We start from the raw sequence: 22,026 nt of genomic DNA on the forward strand, positions 1-22,026 counted from the left end.
TCTACAAAGGTCTCCCAGGGTCACAACTTTTTGGGGAGGAGCCAAAGCGGGACCTTCCAGGGAGGAGCCAAAGCAGGACCTTCTGGCAGAAAATGAACTTTCTGTGACCTCTATGAGAAAGATAGATTTTTTTTTACTTTTTTTATTTATTTATTTTCTTCATAGCAGCTGGTATGGGGCTGAGTTTTGGATTTGTGCTGGAAACAGTGTTGACAACACAGGGATGTTTTTGTTACTGCTCAGCAGCGCTTACACAGAGACAAATAATATTTTGCAAAATGGCTGCAAAACGGAGCCCTTTACAGAGGCCCCATAGGAGAGACTTCTCCATGACCATATACTCTCCAAAATATTTGGGAAAAAAAACTTGAAGAAAAACAAGTGACAGATGTCTATATCTCTGCTCTTTTCCACTCAAAACAGATGATTTCCCAGATGCTTACAATTTAAGTCTTATTTTTAAGATAAATTTAGCACATTTATTCTTCCTTCATTGTCCAGGGTTCAGCAGTAGCAGTCATTTTTCTCCTTCTTCGTAGCTGGTGCAGTGCTGTGGTTTTGACTCTCAGCCTGACAACAATGCTGGTAACACTGATGTTTTTAGTTACTGCTCAAATGTTTAGTCTGACCAAGGACTTTCTGAGCCCTATGCTCTGCCAGGGAGGAGGGGAAGCTGGGAGGAAGCAGAGACAGGACACCTGACTCGAACTAGCCAGAGGTATTCAATACCACAACACATCATGCCCAGGATGTAACTGAGAGTTAACCAGAAGGGCTAGATCACTGCTCGGTAGGGCTGGGTATCGGTGGGTGGTATTGTATTCTCTTCCCTTGTTATTTCCCTTATCATTATTATTATTGATGGTAGCAGTAGTGATTTGTGTTATACCTTAGTTACTGGACTGTTCTTATCTCAACCTGTGGGAGTTACATTCTTTCAACTCTCCTTCCCATGCCTCCAGGAGCAGGGGGAGGAAAAGGAGGAAGGAGTAGACTGCGTAGTTCTGATTTATGGCCTGGGGTTAAACCCTGACATTCATAAATAATTTTTTAAATCTTTGAAATAAAAAAGATAAGAGGGGAAAAATGCTTCATGCTTACCAGTAGACATTTATGTGCAATCACACAGATTTTTTTGTGATAGATGCTAAAAATGTGAAAACTAACACAAGTCATCCTTCAGATTACAGTTAAATCCTCTGGTTGACAAAAACAGCTACAGAACTTTCTAATTTCTCATTAAATTATTTTACAGTATATTTAATTTTTTTTTAAAAGATGCGTAACTTAAGTATGAAAAACTATATTGCTGCAGTATGATATTTAGTATATGCAGCAGACAGGATAGGGCTACCTCAAGTCAACAGACAAAAATTCTTCCACTAATCTTTACATCAATGTGCCACAGTTTATTTGCCCAAACATGTAAGACAAAACAATGATACTTAAATAAATAAAAATGTAGCCATTAATTGTGTTCACATCCAAAGTTTTTTTAGCTTCCCTGATCAAGGTCAAGGATAATTTCATGAGCTCTATTCAGATCTCCTGCATCCAGATTAAGTCACTAAGCCAAAAAAATCGAAGCCAAAATCCTCACTGAAGCAGAGAGCAGCATTACATGGCCAAAAGCCCAAAGGGGCTGTTACAAGGCTGGCATGTTCTTTCATTCTGGGCTGTTACAACACAGTTCCCATATGTATCTATCATACTAAAAATTGGTATCAGAAGAATTATATCAGAATAAAACTTGATCATATGCCTTAATGACCAAGTACTGTCTTTTAAGACAGAATAATAAAACATAAAAGACCTGATAAGAAGTTCAATAGCACCTTAGCATGAAATCAGCATTACAACTATGATAAGTATTTTTGATGTTGACAAGGCTATCCTAACTTTTGAAGAAGTAATACTGAAAGAACTGTTTTCCGTAATCCCCATCTTTCAACTTTATAGACTAAGCTGATATACGGGTAAAAGTAATTTAATTATCTGTGTAGCTCTAAAACACTTCTAAGATCTTCAGAATAAAATAAAAATATTTCACTATAAATGCTAAACTGTAAAAATGGAAGAGTAACTTCACTTAACTTCTCTGCTTTACAGTCAAATCAGTCCAAACTGCTATGGTTACAAGAGTTACCTATTTTAAGTATGTTGCTGCTGAAAGCAACTTGAGTAGTATTTCCTCCCCCTCTCCCATTTGTCTGTCCTTATCATTGTTTTCACATTATTTCATGTTTTTCTTAGTTATGTATATTTCACATTCTTTCTCAAGTATTGTGGCATTAAAACATACTTCAAAGTATTTTGAATTACTAGAATATAAAAATGTATGCAGCCAATCAGCTTACTATTATAAAAAGAAATGTGAACTCAAGGCAAACTAAATTAAATCAAGACTAAACTGATGGATTTTTAAAAGGTGTATTTCATGTTAATGATGTCAATATATCCTAAAGCAGTCAGGCCACCCCTGTATTGTGCCCAAGAGCATCCTGTCTCAACCAGCTGCCAGCAGACTCCATCACACATTGCACTCTGAGCGCAGACGAAGACTGTCCTGGCTAGACCCACCATATACAAGCTTCAGGTATTTGCCTTCTTCCTCTTATCCTGAGCATCATTCTGTCTCGGCCAACAAAACTCACACTATGACACACATCAACTGTCTCATCCTGCAAACATCTTAAAGTTGTACTCTTTTCATTAAAATTAGGGTGAAATTACACTCTTCCTTTTGCAAACGTTAGTTTATACAATTTCTCTGCTTCCTCTCTATGCTCTGTTCCTCTTGTTTTCTTCCTTGTAAGATACATCCCTCTGTTTTGCGATGGGAATTCTGTGGGGTTCAAGCCCATATGAATATAAGAAGCCTAGCTTCTTAAATTCTTGGCATATAAAGTTCAGCCTGGGGAAAGTCACTGCTTGGTATTGGATTTAGTCTTGTACAAAAATAATTGTGGAGATTTCTCTCCTACCTCTTTTCATAGTTGTTGGCACAAAATACCACACACAGCAGTTTTGCATGTTCAGCTCATTGGCATGTTCAACCATCAAAGTCTTTCCCAACTTAAAAAGAGCCTGTTAGGAGCTGTAATGACTAACATTCAGAAACCTTACAAATAAAGTAAGGCACAAGCAGACCTACTTTGTCCAAGCATGGTACTAAAACTATTTTTCTTTTATCTTTCAGCAGTGATTCTTCTTCAGCCAAAAAGATATTAAAGAAAACAACAATTAAAAAAAAATGGTCATTTTGATAAGAAAACAAAAATCACAAGATACTGCATGATTAATTTGTTTTCGAGGCATAATCCTTGAAAAAATATAGCTGGCAACAGTAGAAATTGGGATTAAGAAAAAAACAACAAAAAACAACCCCAAACACTTCTAATGAGAATTTTATTTCAATTATCTTAAAGAGAAACAATTAAACTAATACGCAAGAATTGACACAAGAGTTCCAGGAGTTACGAGCTTGAATCATCTAAACCATAAACCAATTAAGAATTTATAACAAGAAGGCAATATTTACTGAGGCACTGGTCTAAAAATCAATACTGTTGGCATTATGAGAAATCCAAAAGTACTGTTCAACTCAACTGATTGAATACTAACATTCTGAATACTAAAATTATTTTTGCTGTAAGCAGAGGAACAAACATTAGCACCAGCACATGAGTACTGTGTAGAAAAGGAGGGAGAAGATTTTTTGTGTGTGACAAGTTGTATACTATGAAATATGCAAAAGATACAATCATTTTTCATTTAAAATGAAAGCCATTTTTCTCATTCCTTCTGCCACGGCTCTACCAACTTTCGGGTATGGCTTGGAAGGCCCCATGGAAATGCCTGCCAAGGTTCAGTTTGGCTTACTATTGGGAAAGATTTATTCATTGTGAAGAAATACAAGACTACCGCTTTTCTTATTACCAACTGTCTTTGTAAAGCTAAGCTGGGCTGTTAGTTTTCCCTGTGCATTTTGAAAAGTGTGCTCCTCCAGGGAATTTATGTGTGTGTGTTATGCTTACAGTACAGTGTTTGTGCTCACATGTTGATCTTGCAGTCCTTTTCTTCTTTTTCTGTTCTTATTTAAAACAGTTGTGTACTATGTGAATAAAATTCAAACTGTCTCATCCTGTATTTTAAATAGAAAACTAGTCTCTCAATATAACCATGGCAGATTTATGCCTTTATCAGAAAACCTGGGATTTAACATTTCATTTGGTTCACAGAGTAAAAACTCCAATTTGAGTAGTGAGATTATCCAGTTCCCCAAAGCCATACCAAACGATTCATTGCTGAGGTGTTGAATACATACGTACACTTATACAGTAGAAACTATTATATTTAACACACACCAGCAGAAAAACAAAGGTGAAAACTGACTTCAAAAGCTCTGTGCTTATCAGGATGATGCTGCAAAACTGACCACTGTTTGATCCCCACCACGCAACACGTCAGGGTAAAATACCAGAGTGTTTCGGGCTGAAAGGAGGCAAAGAGAGAGAACCATCAGCTGCTTCATAACCATCCTTCACAAAAGTCTTAAGACGATTTCAAGTGAATTACAGACCACGTTAATCCCAGCTTCACGCCTGACTGCTTCAGTGACCACCATAACGGATAAGAATAGATTGGCAAGGTGTCTGCTGACACAGGACCCGAGCATGGAGCAGGTGCCTCCAGTCCCCCTTACACTCAGTGGTATTCAGAAATAGCACAAACCTCTGATTTCTGTGTCTCTTGATGTTCCATGTACTGGCCAAGGATTTGACCCTAAACAAATAAGAAAAAGGGAATGCTGTAATACACACTGAAAAAAGCCAACCTCCCTTCAAAAAAGTAATAAATCCCAAAACAAATAAAAAGTCCTCCCCGTTAAAAAGAAACAGGAAAAAAAGAAAGAAAAAAATGAAGAAAAAAGGAAGGTAAAAAGAAGAAAAAAAAAGAGGGAAAAATAAAAAAGGAAGAAAAAAGAAAACAAGAAGGAGAAAACGGAGTAAACAAAGAAGAAGGAGAAAACAAAAAAGAAGGAGGAAACAAAGAATGAGTGTCCTGGGTTCAGCAGTAGCAGTCATTTTTCTCCTTCTTAGTAGCTGGTGCAGTACTGTGTTTTTTGACTCTCAGCCTGGGAACAATGCTGATAACACCAATATTTTTAGTTGCTGCTCAGTAATGTTTCCTCTGGCCAAGGACTTTCTCAGTCTCATGCTCTGCCAGGAAGGAGGGGAAGCTGGGAGGAAGCAGAGACAGGACACTTGACCCAAACTAGCTAAACAGGTATTCTATACCACAGCACATCATGCCCAGGATGTAGAACTGGGGGCAGTTACCCAGGAGGGCTAGATCACTGCTCGGGTCGGGCTGGGTATCGGTCAGTGGGTGGTGAGTGGTTGTATTCTCTTCCCTTGTTATTTCCCTTATCATTATTACTATTGGTGGTAGCAGTAGTGGTTTGTGTTATACCTTAGTTACTGGACTGTTCTTATCTGAACCCGTGGGAGTTACATTCTTTTGATTATCCTCCCCATCCCTCTGGGAGCAGGGGGAGGAAGGGGAGGGAGTGAGCGAGCAGCTGCATGGTTCTGGATTACTGGCTGGGCTTAAACCACAATAAGAAATAAAAGAAAAAAAGAGAGAAAAAGAGAAAAAAAAAAAAGGCGCTTTTAAGAAAAAAAAACAAAACAAACCCTGAAATCCAGTCAATGAAGGTCAGGTCAACACAAATATAGAGAAAATATGCTGCTGAGTTTATACAGAGTATCCAAGTATCCAAGCTTTGAGATTGTTTTCAATGTCTTAAAAAAAAAATAAAAATTGTATTTTCAAAGGATCCACACAATAGTTACAGACACTTCCATAGTTCAGTAGTTACAATGTTTAATCCCATCAGGAGGACCGCATGGTTTGCAACAAAAAAGAGCTTCGTAAAGTTGGTAAAACAACTGAAATAAAACTATTTTGTAAAACTAAATTTTTCACGATTTCACATGTGTGATTTGGGGAGCAGTTACCAATTTTATTCACTTCTACATTCACTAATAAACCTGAGTTCATCTACATGACATACTGGAAAGACAAATTTAAGTCTATTCCAGAAAATCTCACCTTGGAATTGAGCAGCCTTATCCAATTCATCCTTGAGATGGGGCTGAAGGATGTAGTGCACCCCACAGGCATCATGCATTTTAGAGAAAACACACATTCCTTTTACTTCTGTACCCTTGCCATGGTCTTCCAAGGAAACCAAGCATCAGACAAGTTTCCAAAAGATGTTTAATGACCTCAATTATTACTATTTTTAAAAATAAATATTGACTCAAACATTTCTCCTCAGGACACTGGTCCAAGGCAATGCAACACAAGCATGGGGATATAATACTGTAGGTCACAGCCAAAGTTAAAAGCGTAAGTGTAAGGAAGAAGAGGGGGGGAGAAAAAAAAGCAAGTACCAAGAGTCTGGCCAACCGCTCATAAAGAACAACTTTGCTCATGTATTTAGAGTCACTCTCGGGTAGAAATAGCAAAGCATTTGCATGAGAGCTGAGATGCGATTAATGAAGCTACTGTCTACCACAGAACCCCTGGAAGGAACCAGGGTTGAGATTCCTGGCAGGGTAACTCAGGATCTGCCAGAAGCTGCAGGATTCAGATGAATCAGACCCTCAAACAAATGTCCAAGTGGCAGAAAAAAAGAGAAAAATTCTGCAATGTGAATGCCACCCTGCTTGTGCAACTAACTACACTGAAATAAATTTTAATAGCCACAGGATATTTTAGTGGTTTTTTAAAAGCAGCTGTGAAGAGCAACATCTGTTTCCTAAAAATACAGCCCATCTCTTCAGCAGAGCTCTCCACCACTAGGTCACAAACCACTGTGCATACATTCAGTATCTATCCCTCAGCTCAAGAGACTGATAGTAGCAGACTTGTGGGAGGATACAACTTGTCCAATGCCAAACAAAATGACATGAAAAGGATACAAAACAAAGACACATGGGAAGTTATTATGAATAAAAAAAAATTATTAGTGACTAAAATAATACAACTTATTGCTGCTAGCCTTATAGTCAACAGCCTTCTCTAGGAATTTTTAATTACAACCTTTCCTACAATGGAAATATGCAAACTGAGTCAATAAAATTACATAAGTAAGGAAAATACCAAATTTTCTTGCAAAATATTACTTTTTTATTACTAATGCACTTGTGTCACAGACCTTGTCTACTTTCTTGAAAAAGCAAACAAATTAATATAGAGAGTGCTTGCCTGCTTACTCAGAATAAGAATAAACAGCCCTCCTGGATATGAACCAAACCAAGCACTGCATCTGTGAAGGTATTACTGGCACATATTCATAATATGAGGCACTGACTGGCCACGCAGAATAGACAAGAATAAATTATGTCCACATAGAACTGGAATTTTAGGTCTTCAGACTTAAAAAAAAACTCCACAGTATCACAGTAAAAGGTGCTTTATTTTGTGACATAATTTTGTGACACAGCATTACAACCATTAGGTAGGTTACACTATTATAAAATAATTCCAATATAATATGTTTATCTCCCTGAAATTGTCTTTGTAGATAGTCTCCTAGTAAAATATTTTTTGCAATAAAGTAATTTAGCAGGAGACAAATTGCTTTGCTCCCATTACAGTTTCTTCTTTACCTATTTTATTTTTGCCTTGACAATGTATTTTAAAGGCAGTAAAGCAGAAAGCAGTAAAAGAAGCAGCAATGAAGGAAGAGACACACAAAGTGATCCTTAATGGATCGTCAGCTCATGAAGGCAATTCACAAGCTGGAGCAAAATTAGTTCTATGCACAAAAGAAATCAATACTCATTATAGCATCCTTCCTGCTACACTGCAATTTATCAGCTAAGGAGAATACTGTCACATTTCATAGGCCTCAGAAAACTAGCTGCTCACAGAAGCAGTATTTATTCTCTGCAAGTTTCACCCCAGCTGAATTGGAACCATGTACAGCACTCGCTGGCTGACTCCTCAAAGAACAAGGCAGCTTCTTAGCAACCAACACCAAGGAGGTGCCTCTATAATCTGCGCTGGAGAGCCACACGTGATGCAAAACACCCCTGGAGTGCTATCACTTTTACTGCTGCTAATGTCCATTTAGTTACCAGATCAGTAGTTACACAAGTAAATATACCATAACTTTAATTATTTAACTTAAAACTAGGTACATATTAAAAGAACCTGAAGTTTGCACCATGCAATGTGTTTTAAAGATCCTAAGGTCCTTTTCAACCCTAATCATTCTATGATTCTATGATTAAAGACAGCCAGTAAAACAGGAAACAGTTCCTTAAAAAAAAAATAAATAAATAAACAAGGGACCATTCATATATTTACTTTTATGAATCTAAACATTTTGGAAGTTGGAAAGAACAGTAAGAATTTTGTCCTGGGCAACACTCATAGTAATAATAACACTACTACATCTAGCCTTGAAATGAGTAAATACTTCCCAAGTCCTAAAATTTGTCCTCACTTACTCACAAGCCCAATTTATTAACCTGAAAATTTTCAAATGCAATTCAGCTTCAGAGGCATATAGCCCTGCAAACCTATTAATGTGGCTGGAATAAATAAGACTACAGAACTGAGCAATACAAAGGTCACAAACTCACCGTTTCCCTAATGGAGAATATTCCTGCATTTCAGATTATCTGAAGTCCTTTAATGAAACATAATGGCACTAAATACAATAACCTCCCCATTAAAGAAGGGCTCACATCAATTCACTGCTGTAAGAAGCATCCTCAGCGCAGGCTTCGGTGGGGTGCAAGTGGTGCCAGTGATTTGCAGTGATGCAAATCAGGACTGAGAGGGCAGATACCATTTTCCTGGAAAGCAATGAATGATGCTGAACCACCTGCTCTTCCATGGGGCAGACCAGAAGATTGTTCAAAATTGTGGATAAGTGTTTTGAGATTGGTTTTGAGTTGCTCAGAGTTCGAACTATAAGTTTTCAATTGATAACTTGAAATCTTGCTCCTGGGAAGTTTTAGGGTGCCTGTTCCCCTTCCTCCAAACTGCATGGACAGTATTTAAGACACTTTTGGCACAGGCACAATAACTACATTGTCCATTTCACTGATAGCTTCATAGGAAAAAGTAGCATGAAGAAAAGAACTGAAATGGAAAGAGAAGCACACCATTCTGTTTCATCCGGCTCCTCTATGCACACAAAGCAGCCTGGATATTTGTCAGACATTAAAATATGGGCAGTAATGACAAGATCAGCTCTTGAAGACCTGCTCACTTCCCCAAAAAGGTAACATTTACTGCTTCTTCTGAAAATAATACAATCAACTCAAAGGTAATCACTCAAAACCACAGTCATTTTGTGCTTCCCAATGGCAGCTATAAAATTCCACAGCCAAAAACTCCAATCTTAATTGTAAATATCCGTGACAGTATAACAAAACCACTCTTTCAATTGTGTATTGTCATTGGCACACAGGAAATCCCATAAAATATATATTTATTAAAAAAAAAGAACAACTAACAAACCCACTCAAATGCATTTTCAGAAAAAAAAGCCTTTTTTTTTTTTTTATCTTTCTCCTCCTTTTTATTAGCAACAGCAGTACCAAACCATGATGCAGAACTGAGGAGTAATAGTGAAGCTATATGTTTTAAAGCCTTTCCCCTAACCAAACAGGCATATTCCACAGCAGATGTTCTTTTACCAACAGCTTGCCTCCCTTTTGCTAAGAATGGGGAGATTTCGGTAAGAAGATTTAAGAAACTCCTACAGTTGAGCAAATCAGAAAAGGAAAAAACTCTTGGGAAGATGTTGAATACTATTCTGGTAATCCTGGCCATTTGTTTTTTTAGAAGATGTCCCAATAATTACAATGGAACTTTACTAAGAGTAAAATTTTAGTTCATGCAGGTAAGAGACTAAAATCCAGGTCTCATCAGCAAACTGTTCTCAAACTGAAAACCAAACAAGTCTACCACAAAATCTTCTGTTGAACTTCTACCATCTAAATAGACTTGGAGCACCACACGTTAACATCAGGAAGGCCGTAGGAATTAAATAGTATGTGAGAGTGAATGTGAGAGCATGAGAAAGAGGGAGGGCATATGAAAGATATTGCCTCTTCAAATTAAGAGGGAAAATCATAGAATAGTTTGTGTTGGAAGGGACCTTCAAAGGTAATCTAGTCCAGCCCCCGTGCAATTAGCAGGGACATCTTCAACTAGATCAGGTTGCTTATAACCACATTCAGCCTGGCCTGGAATGTCTCCAGGGATGGGGCATCCACCACCTCTCTGGGCAACCTGCACCAGTGCTTTACCAGCCTCATTATAAACAATTTTGTCCTCACATCCAGCCTGAATCTCCCCTCTTTTCGTTTAAAACCATCACCCCCATCCTGCTGCATTTTCCCATCTTTCTTATAGGCCCCTTTTAAGTACTGAAAGGCTGCAATAACGTCTCCCTTGAGGCTTCTCTTCTCCGGGCAAAGCAATCCCAACCCTCTCAGCCTTCCTTCATAGGAGAGGTGTTCCATTCCTCTGATCATTTTTGTGGTCCTCCTCTGCACTGTCTCCAATAGGTCCATGCCTTTCCTGTACTGAGGACTCCAGAAATGGACACAGGACTGCAGGTGGAGTCTCATCAGAGCAGAACAGAGGAGTAGAATCACCTCCCTTGACCTTTGGCCAAGCTCTTTTGGATGCAGCCCTAGGTACAACTGGCCACCTGGGCTGCAAGTACACATTGCCAACTCATGTTCAATATTTCATCCACCAGTAAAAAAACACTTGAATAAACATCATGAACATGGTTATGTTTTTTTTTTTCTTAAGAAGCTTCCATATAAAAATGCAGCAGACTGACATCTTTTCCTAAATTATCAGTTTAGCATCACTTCGACATATACAGACTCCTGGAAGATTTGTTTGGCAAAATAGTTTGACCTAATACACACATACCTAATAATTTAGTGCAAAGGGGAAAAAAAGACCACTGACTATCAGAAGTTGCCACAGGCAGCAGCAGATGCTACTGAGCTATGCTGCAGAGAGAGAGTTATGAAAACACCTAGAGAGCCCCAGACACAGAACTGCTAACCCCATTAAAGGGAAAAAATAAAAACACAATTAAAACATCAGTGTTAATAGATATTAAGTTTCAAAAATAGATGGTGAACACAAAACCCTGAAAAAAATAAAGGGACTTTACAGAGGAACTTGCTGGAGCTTTGGATTTATTTCTAAAAGACTTACCCTAAGAGCAATAGGATCATAGAATCATAGAATCATAGAATCATAGAATAGTTTGGGTTGGAAAGGACCTTAAGATCATCTAGTTCCGACCCCCCTGCCATGGGCAGGGACACCTCACACTAAACCATAAGAAACCAGACATTGAGCCATTGACCACAACTCTTTGCGTGCGGCCATCCAGCCAGTTCTTTATCCACCGAGTAGTCCATCCATCAAATTGATGTCTCTCCAATTTAGAGACAAGGATGTCATGTGGGACAGTGTCGAACGCTTTACACAAGTCCAGGGAGATGACATCAACTGCTCTACCACTGTCCATCAGTTCTGTAGCCCAATCATAGAAGGCCACCAGATTGGTCAGGCAGGATTTCCCCTTAGTGAAGCCATGCTAGCTGTCACCAAGCACCTTGTTGTTTTTCATGTGCATGCCTTCCAGGAGAATCTGCTCCAAGATTTTGGCAGGCACAGAGATGAGACTGACTGGTCTGTAGTTCCCTGGGTCATCCATTTTCCCCTTCTTGAAAATGAGGGTTATATTTCCGTTTTTCCAGTTGTCGGGAACTTCACCTGACTGCCATGATTTCTCAAATATGATGGCCAGTGGCTTAGCAACTTCATTCACCAGCTCCTTCAGGACCCGCGGATGGATCTCATCAGGACCCATGGACTTGTGCACGTTCAGATTTTTAAGATGGTCTCGAACCAGTTCCTCTCCTACAGTGGGCGCAAGGTCTTCATTCTCACAGTCCCTGTATCTGCCTTCCAAGACTTGGGTGGTTTGGTCAGAGCCTTTGCCAGTGAAGACCGAGGCAAAGAAGTCATTCAGAACCTCAGCCTTCTCCAAATCCTGTGTAGCCAGTTCTCCCGAGAGCTTCTGGAGGGGGCCTATGTTTTCCCTAGTCTGTTTTTTATTTGCTATGTACCTGTAGAATCCCTTCCTGTTATCCTTAATACCCCTAGCCAAATTTAATTCTAACTGGGCCTTACCTTTCCTAACCTGGTCCCTAGCTTCCCGGACAACATCTCTGTATTCTTCCCAGGCCGCCTGTCCTTGCTTCCACTTATTATAAGCCTCTTTTTTCATTTGAATTTTCCTCAGGAGCTCCTTATCCATCGAAGGAGGACGAATATCCAAGGATGAACAAGAGACATTCATTATGAATATGCTGTTACCAGTTTAAATAGTGGCCTTTGGACTTAGAAACAGTTGGACTTGGAAATATTTCTCTGCACATCTCAAGTTTCTAAGGGACCTTTCAGTTCCAGAGCACTGGGTGGAAGGCTTGGCCAGAGCCATCCATACTCAGTAATAACTGCTTGTAAACCTATTTTTATGAAGATCTGTTCATTATTTGGTGCTTCCTACCTACTGCTGGTAAGTCTCCATACAAACAATGAAAAAAATTAATTGGCTGATTAGGGAAAGAAAAGACTTTCCCTTCACAAGTCAGTAGTTTTAGAATAACATTAAACCACCCATGCACCTCTTCACCCTTTCCCCACTAACCTCTACCACTCCCACCTTTAAACCACTGCATTCTGGAAGTACATCTTAACCCATACCATCCGCACACAACGCCACTGCCGATATATAAAACTCACAGGAAAAAAAAACAAAATTTAGCACACACACTATTTCTATTGTTCACAGTGCATCGGACAGTCTGAAGGTCACCGCTTAGGACTTATAGCAGCAGAAAATTAAATGTTAAAATGTTATATAACCATTGGATGAGCAGAGACGTTTTTCTGTCTGATTTATTTTCATTAGGAAAAAAGAAAGTCACATTTAGTAGGAAGAATAAATACCTTAGTCATTTGAATGTAACTGTAGTTTACTGACAGTCCTGGCTTAAAAGCAATGAGGAAGTTTTCCTCCCAGCATTACTATATTTTTAAAGGGCTTGACACATACGAAATAAGGCTGACAGAATACATGTACCAATATGTTGGTAGGCTGACAGAAATACATGTATTTGTGCAAATAGTTCAGTGGACCTAAACGAAGGAACTGAATTTTAGAAGTTGAGCAGGAAACCTGCACATATTTAAATAACAGACATATACATACATATACACCTAGATATATTTTATATACACACAAGCACACACAGAGTACGTACAGATAAATGATAATCAATGGCCAATGTATGTGGCCATTGGACTGAAAAAATATGCTGTAATTCTCTCTATAATTACAACCAGGAATGGATAACTCATCCTTACTTAGTACAAGATTTTGGGCAGCCACTTAAAGGCTATTTAAATGATTTTTAATAGAACTAGCCGCATCACCTACTAGTAGCCAATTATGTTACATACTTTTAGAGATAATACTAATTCTGCTGATGTGTGCATGTATGTATTTATTTATTTATTGACTTCAATATCACTATTATTCCATCTTCAGCACCAAGTCTGGTAAATGCACTACATAGTCTCAATATTTTGAGGCCAAAACCCATTCAATGCGCCCATGTAATATATAGGTTTTGTCAGACATACTACAGGCTGACAGTTCAGAAGAATTTCTACCTTGAAAAAAACACAAATTTTATTACAAATAAGTTGGGCCTCTCACCAAGACATGCAGAGATTAATTAGTTTACCTATATTACTACATTTTTTCCTGTGTTTGCACTACATTCTTCTCAACAACATTCTAGCCAGATGCTTTAGTTCTACTAGGTCAGACTTCTTCCTGGCTCTTTGCCACAAACGCAATGTATATGTACAAAAATCAGAACTTGATATACAGAAATATGAAATTACTTGTCTCCTCTCTGTGACAGACCTATACCAGAAGTCACCATTTCAGGCCAATGACATACACAGCCATATACATCGGAAGAAGATGCACAAGTACCAAACCAAGACCACAGACAGCAAGTGTAGCGCTGCCTTTCCAAAACCGGAAAAAGAACATTAAGTTACTTTCCCTCTGGTTATGAGGAGGCTTAGTAGAGCCTCATCACTCAAAAGATACCCGTCTTCCGTCTACAGACACTCCAAGCATACTTTACATGTGAACTTTCAGACTGTCACTCATTTTCACTCCTTTATCAACCTTATTTACTTCCACTGCATGACCAAACCTATCAGCTGAGAAAACATCAGGGGTAATTATGAAGTTTCCAAAAGGAATTATCACAGATCATAACAAAATTGTCACCTTAATGGGATTTGTCACACTATATTTCAAGTTAAAACATTAGATCTACAGAGGATAACAGTTACTGTAAAATATAAGGACCCAAACCTGAAGCAGTCATTAGGTACCTAATGAACTCTATCAACTCACATGTAAATCCCACGCAGAATGCTCAGGAGCCTGGGTTTGCATGCTTAAGACAGAAAGCACATGTTGCAAAATACTTCACGCAAGTCTTTTTTTTTCTTATGCAATTATTTAAATTATTTAAATAATATTATAGAAGTTTTTCTTGTAGTAAGTCATCTACCACACTGTAAAGGCCTGTAATCTGCTCTTGGCTCTTTCTGGGGAAACGACATCTCCTTTTCTCCATTAAAATCAGTTCTAGAAAGATCAAAATAGTGGGTTAATCTCAAATAAATACTTTATCAGTCTAACAGAATGCTAACCCTGGCTAAAAATAGTAATGAAAAAATATGTATGCAACACTCTTGCATATATTACATACACCATATAATACCCTGGCCCTTTCTCAGTGAGGTTTGGGACTTAAACAAGAGGAATGACTGAGCATCCGGATAGCTTTGGAGCCTACAGTACATTAACCATTTATCAGGTTCCTGCCACATTTGCTCTAAACATTCAATGCAAGGAAGCCCACAGCTGTCACCAAGAGGATTTTGTATCCCTGAAAACAATATGGGGGGCAGGAGGGCTAAAATAAATTTTTAATGCCTGTAACCCCATTCCAACCACAGGTTATAGTGAGAAAATCACCTTTTTGACATCAGGAAACCAAAAAGGTAGGGAAAGGGCCAACTTAAACACAGAGGTGTCATCAGTGGATAAGCAAACATGGCTAATTTACTACATGTATAGTTACAAAATGCTTTTCAAAATGTGTATGAGAACACTAGAGGCGGAGATGCTGACAGGAGCATCAGTTGGCAACACGTTTCTTCTTTAACCTTTTTTCCTCTTCATACACACCAACCCAAGCAGTTAACAGCTGCTACTTAATCCAAATCAGAAGACGCATACAACTGAGTTTGTCTCTAAAGAAACCACACGAAGGCAGTCGGAATCAATTGCTAATCTCCTCAAGAATGCCAAATACGTAACACTTGTGATATGAGACTGGAGCTCAGACAACCTATGATTGCTAACTGCTGCCCCAGTGTGGTGTGTGTTCTAACAGAAGTAACTGGATTCCCAAGAAAAAAAAAATGATCCTGCTTAACACTTTTCTCATTTTCCTTTACTCTGTCAGGTTTTCCTTTAAATCTCTACATAACTAATAGTGTGCTTACTGAAGATTGTTACATGTCAGATTTCCTCTGTACTGGAAGAGAAAGACCCAAACATACATTACTTTTATTTCCCAGTTCAAATGTTCATTAATTTTATTTTAGGCATGTCAAGCCAGATACATAGCCAGCTTTACATCTTTATTATAATTATTAAAATAATTATTAAAATTATTAACATTGTAAGCATATAAGTTATGGACATAAAACTAGAGTAATTATGGATCTCTAACACAAAAATCTTTCCCAGTTCCCAGAAAAATCTGCATATCTTATGACTTCATCACATCGGTTAGTTGGCCACATACAGATGAAGATGAACTGAGAAAAAAAGAGCCTTCAAGGACAAAGCTCCTACTTCCAATCTTCCCAAAAATTAACCCTCTACTTTACTCCCTTACATATTCTGTAAACTAACAATGGCACCACAGATCCTATCCAGAGCAGACAACCAAGGTTCCGTTCACATGTGTTTAGGGATGCTACCAGGTTGCTTCAGGAGCTCAAGCCTGGGTTAGGTCAGATACAAAAGCATATCTGAAATGGAGTTTATGCTGGATTTGTGCTGTTGACAAGACAGACAACAGCAGCTCTAGCTTAACGCTAACATAGACAGGCTACATGTGATTCAGGGTAAAGTCTACTGGCTGAGACACCCTTTCATATTCAAATAAAGAGCAAGATCTGTGCTACATCCAAATATTTTTCTAAGTTTGGCAGTGAACTCAAAGGAAGGGTACATAAATTGGAAAGAAAAAGAGAGCTGTGCCATACTCCACCCAACAACAGCAAAATTCTGGATTTTGTTTATTTGCCGAAGTCGACTTACCTATACCTATATTCTCCTGGACTGGAAATGTCTACCTTCTGGTCTATTATTCATCCCTACTGGGCTCCAAAGAAACTGCATTTAAATAGACACATCGACACTCGGAAAGACCATGCGTGTAGTCAAAGGATTAGTGATTCTCTACAGGTGAATTCTGTGAGGTGTCTATACATTCTAGATATGTGAATGTCTATACATTCATTATGTCTATATGTTAATTATTTAGGAATAAAAGATGGGAATGTAAAACACAAATATCTATTTTAAATTTCTCTGTTGTGGATGAATGGAACGATGTTCATGTAGCAGGCTTCCTGGAATACTTTAAACTTGCTAAGTAGATTTCTAAGATTGCGTGGTTTCCAGGCTGATTTCTTTGTAAACTGTCAATAAGTTATAAATGTAAACTATTCACTATTATCTTAGCAATACCTAATGATTGCACTTCCATCCTTAGCAGACCTCAACAAAATCATTGCGATTTTATCTGTATTTCTCTTATTAGGCTTATTCCCAAGGGAATGTACGATGGTAGAAGTTGCAAAACCAGATTTTTTAAATAGGAGCAAAGTAATAACCTTCTTGACTAAACTACTGTGCCTGGAAAAACTCTAGATAGAATAATCTATGCTTGTAATTACTGAGGGATCTAGGGGGAGGGAAAAAAGATAGTGCCATAATTTTAAGCTAATTTATATAAACACTATGTGCCCTAAACTCCACAAGTAGTTTTTTTATTTAAAGCATACACAAAGCAGAAGGAGAAAACAAACAAAACCAACCAACCATGAGAGTGACCTGTGAACACCAAAACTGGCCAAAACAAGTGAAAATACCCAGCAGAAGGGAAAAGCAGAGCTCACCCTCTGACAAGCCTCCCTGCACTCAAAGGAAAAAAGGAAAATTCTCCAATGCTCCAGCTGACAAGCTCTCGTGCTTCTCACTACTATCCTCTGGAAACATAACATGTAATGGACCATGGTGGGTTTTGGTTGTTTGGGGCTTTTTGGTGTTCTTTTTTTTGTTTGTTTTTGTTTGTTTGTTTTGTTTGAGGCAAAAGGGAGAGGTATTGTTTTTTGGTGTTTTATATTATTACTTTTTATTCTTCTACCCCTAAAAAACACTGACCTGTGTTCCTATGGGACTATAGATGTGAGCACCTGGGCTGGAGATGTGTCAAGAGTTTGGGACCAAACTGATACAGAACACGAACATCTTCCCTTTCAACTCTAATAAACAGTGAAATCACAGTTTAGAAACAAAGTACAATAATAATGATTTTATTACAGCTTTGCAGCTTTTAAATCATCATGGGAAACAGAAATTTTCTGTTTGTTTTTCATACTGACCTGCCTGCTTGTGGGTCCTATTGCTCTTCCATCCAGCCAGGAAGATAAATATTTTGCAGCACTTCACAGAGCAAGAGGAAGCTCTGTCTCCTCTGCATGCACTTACTGCATAAACCCCAGGCAACTCTGCAGATTATGTGCCCAGAGCTGCTGCTCAGGTTCTGGGAATTTCCATTATCTCAAATAAATTCCTGGTATTTAAATTTGTAAGAGAGGAAGATGCAAAGAAAATTAAGCTGCAGTCTGTTTCTTAAATATATCCTGTACCTTCCATGTATCTGCATGCCCTAACCAAAATTTGTAGTCAAGAAGACTAAGGTCCATTCAATTGGTAGAAAAGTTTATCTTTTATATTGAGAATTATCTCAAATTATTGAAAAAAAAACCCTATATAAAGAAATCTCATAAGATATTTGCATCTTTGAAATGAAAGAGGAGAGCAGGAGAGAAGAGGGCAGCAGGGAAGAAAATACTTATTGTATATTTTTTCCAAAGTAAGATCATCAAAAAATACAAAGCAACCAACTTAAGTACTTTTCCTCTAATTATCTCCTCTACCACCCCACCCCCCTGCTTTTCAACCTAAACATCAAACATATGTATTCAAGATACATGCCAATGTTACTTTATTTCAATTACAGGACATTCCTAGGGGAATCACAAAAGTACAAAAAATACCCTACTTTTAATAAACAACTTTTTGGCAAAGAAAATCAGATCAGCTCAAGGTTTCACGAATGTCATGCAACAAAGATGCTGCAGCACCCTCCCATCCTGCCTGGGAGTCGTCTGATTCCTGCTCTTGCCTGCCAGGACATGGCTAATGGTTATTTCCAGGCTTTGGCTTCCTATTCCTGTACCCAGCTGTGCTGAACTGCTCTTGTCCTTATGCTCTCTTTGAGTAGGAGCCAAATAATCCTGCTCAGATGTACCTGGCAAAAGCGAGTTCAGCCACAAATCTTTTCCCATCAAAATCTAAAACTAGAAACAGAAAAGGTGAAAAAGCCCCAAGCCCCAGGTTTTCAGAACACCTAAACCAAGTTGCAAAAAAAGGGACGAGTGGTCATACTTTTATTCAGTTATGCTGAAATATAAAGCATTACCCATGGCTTCACACTGGAAATGTGGATTTACGCCCCACACAATATTTACTGAAGCCAAAAGGACTTAAGAGTTGGGTTTTGAGTTTGGTTTAGCTGTTTTTAAAGAATGAGCAAGACCTGCAATTATAGTTCATGTGACATTCTCAAAACTCAGTATTTTTCCCTCCTCTATCTGCATTATTGGTTCATAAGTGACTGTTTTTAGCTACGCCACTATTAAACTTCAAGTTCAGGTCAAAATCTGCATATCATTCTTTTACCTTATACCATCTATTTGAAAATTAGCTCCACCACACTTCTTTACAACTGAGAAAATCCATTATACGTTTCCCCTTAACTTTACCAATTATTGAGCAAATGAACAACAGTAAATGTTGGAGGTAAAATAAGGAAGGTAGTTGGTAGGGATTTTAAAAATACCACTATATGCCCATATATTTTACTCAGTTTTTATTGAACAATTTCTAGGTGGGCAAAATGCCAGCTGAACAGAAGGACCCAGCACAAGCTGGTAGCAGTCACCCCATTTAGGGCTATTACGTCCAGTTGTTAAGGAGACGTGTCAGCTCAGGTTATAGATCAGTAACAACAGGAAAATACAACACTACCAACCTAGCTACCTTATAATCTAGAACATACACAAGTGAAAAGATAAGTGACCTGCCTGTATCTCATTTCATTGGAACATGGTATAATTTAAACTCTGTGCAAAATACTTTATATACCCAGAGCACACTTGGCCACTTACTGCTTTTCTTTGAAAAAGTCAGGAATCTACAGATATATTAGACTTCCTCATTTTCACAAATATAAATCTCTTAATGTATAAAACATGAATATTCTAACAATTATTGTAGCCTTTTATATACATCTCAGCTTTATATACATCTCAGCTGCACCAGTAGTGAGCAATAATGTTCCAAAAGTTCATGTAGTACACATTTCATCTCTACTGAAAAAAATTGCACATATTTTACATAATCAGGCAAAAAAATTCTCATACATTTAACACTGCACAAAAGGAGCTCCAACATTAAGCTCAACAGGCATTTTGCCACCAGCCTGGATGAGAAGCCTTTGTTGTTCAGGTTACAAAAGTGAGGAGACTCTCAGAAACAGTATTGCACAGCAGAAAGGTAATACTCACTCCTTTGGCCACATCAGGAGCTCTGCAGACAAGAGAGTTTTGGCCTTGTCCCACCGCAGGGGACTGCCATATCACCAGCACAAGACACAGCAAGAGCAAACAAGCTTTCCAGACATCCTGAGATGTCCACCAGAGTCCCCATCACAGAGAGACAGAACAGAACAGAACAGTCTCCAATTTATATTTTTTTTAAATCCTTAAGCTAGATCAGTTTTCCCCCATGCTCTTTCAGCGGTCTGGATCTAAGCAAGGTGATTAGGGAAGGCTGAGCAGAAGCACTAAGTTATTTTGACACAGTGATATAGGACCAACTGCTTAAGAGATGCAAGAGGGTAACTGCTGCACGGGTGCCAAGCTACTCTTCCATATATGAAGCATGGCACTTGATTTTACTTCATTACTGAACTTCTGCAGCAAATTCTGCCTGGTGTCAGATGAGAATATATAAGGTTTTAACTATTTTTAAATAACTTTTCCAAATATTGTGCCTTGTTTTCCTGGCCTGGTTGACAAAATCCTAAATTGAAAGAAACTAGAATTAAATGTACATGATGCAAAAATCACCAGTTTTGTTTTGTGAAATATAAAGGATAAGCTACTTAAAGATGCAATCATTGAGAGAAAAAATGGAGAATGTGTGGGGGGAGATAGCAAAGGTATAGCTTATTCCACTGATACTCTTACTCCCAAAGAAGACAGAAAGGAGCAATCCAAGGGGAAAACAGATGGAGGGACTGTGAGAGACTGACCTGAAATCAGATTCCACTGTTCATTGTCTCAAAGATTGCTATGAGAAGTTGAGATGGGATTCCACCAATCCATTGCCTCAAAGACTGGTGTGAGAAGCTGAGACAGGATTCCACTGACCATTGTCTCAGAGATGGGCAGGAGGAGTTGAGATAAGACTCCAATACCCATTGCGTAAGAGATGGGTGGGAAGAGCTGAGATAAGACTCTTCTGTCCATTATCTTGAGGACTGGGGTCTGCCCATTATCCCAAGAACTGTTGCAGACACTTGCAGTTGAAGAGCTAGCTGCAAGACAAGCAAAACTGGTCCACCAGGAGCATGTAGTACATGACATGAAGAGCAGAGGTACTCCCCCCAACTCATTATAAATGAGGGAAAAGGTAATCACCAAAAGAGACATTGCCATGAGGACCACTCCATGAGGACTACTCCATGAGGACTACTCCATGAGGACTACTCCATGAAGGACACACCCCATAGGGTACCTTCAAGGGGACAACTCCATAAGTGCACCTTCAAAAGGACACTCAACTCTGACAACTGGGGATACTCTGCTCTGATAATGACTACAAACTCTGAAGGACTTTCACCACCTCCGATACTGACTATGGACCCTGGAGGGCTCCCACCAACAATGACGACAGATCCCTGGGACACTGCTGGATCCACGGTGTTGACTGTCTCTCTCTCTCTGCACTCTGAATCCTCGCTTCTTTTCAATTTTTTTTTCCAATTTGTCATATTGCTATTTCCTTAATTACAATAATTTCCATTTTTATAATAATTGTCCTTTCATAATAAACCGACAGATCGATTACCATACTTGGCCTCGTTTGCATCTTAATCGCACTCTTGGGATCACAAAAGAAACAGGGTCTGTCAGTGAGGTTTTCTCCAATCAGACACTGACAGGGACATGGCACTGATTCAGCCCTGTAACACTCAGAAAGAGCTTGAACTTTTCTTGTAATCTTAGTTCGTTGGTTTTTACTTAAATGATATCTTCACTGATTTTAATGATGAGCAGACCAATTAATTTCAAGGGACATATGAATATTCTGCTGGAGAAAAGAAAATTAATAAAAACAGTAAAAACATGGGCCTTCATAAA

General features: G+C 38.6%; 1 protein-coding gene across 4 annotated transcripts in view; it reads right to left on the reverse strand.

The window, feature by feature from the left end:
* ZNF804A (zinc finger protein 804A) overlaps positions 1 to 22,026 on the reverse strand; it is a 214,521-nt gene that overhangs the window by 110,718 nt on the left and 81,777 nt on the right. For 2 of the 4 annotated variants that reach the window (XM_062621986.1, XM_062621984.1), the window contains one exon: positions 4,735 to 4,785. The exons of the other annotated variants lie outside the window; for them this stretch is intronic. In XM_062621986.1, coding sequence (XP_062477970.1) covers positions 4,735 to 4,764 — 30 coding nt within the window. In that variant the 5' untranslated portion in view covers positions 4,765 to 4,785. The remainder of the gene's footprint in view (positions 1 to 4,734; positions 4,786 to 22,026) is intronic. 4 annotated transcript variants of the gene reach the window in all.

This window comes from Pezoporus occidentalis, unplaced genomic scaffold, assembly GCF_034315485.1.
Source record: "Pezoporus occidentalis ecotype Australia unplaced genomic scaffold, CSIRO_AGI_Poc_V1 ctg237, whole genome shotgun sequence".
In the NCBI taxonomy this organism is placed as follows: Eukaryota; Metazoa; Chordata; class Aves; order Psittaciformes; family Psittacidae; genus Pezoporus; species Pezoporus occidentalis.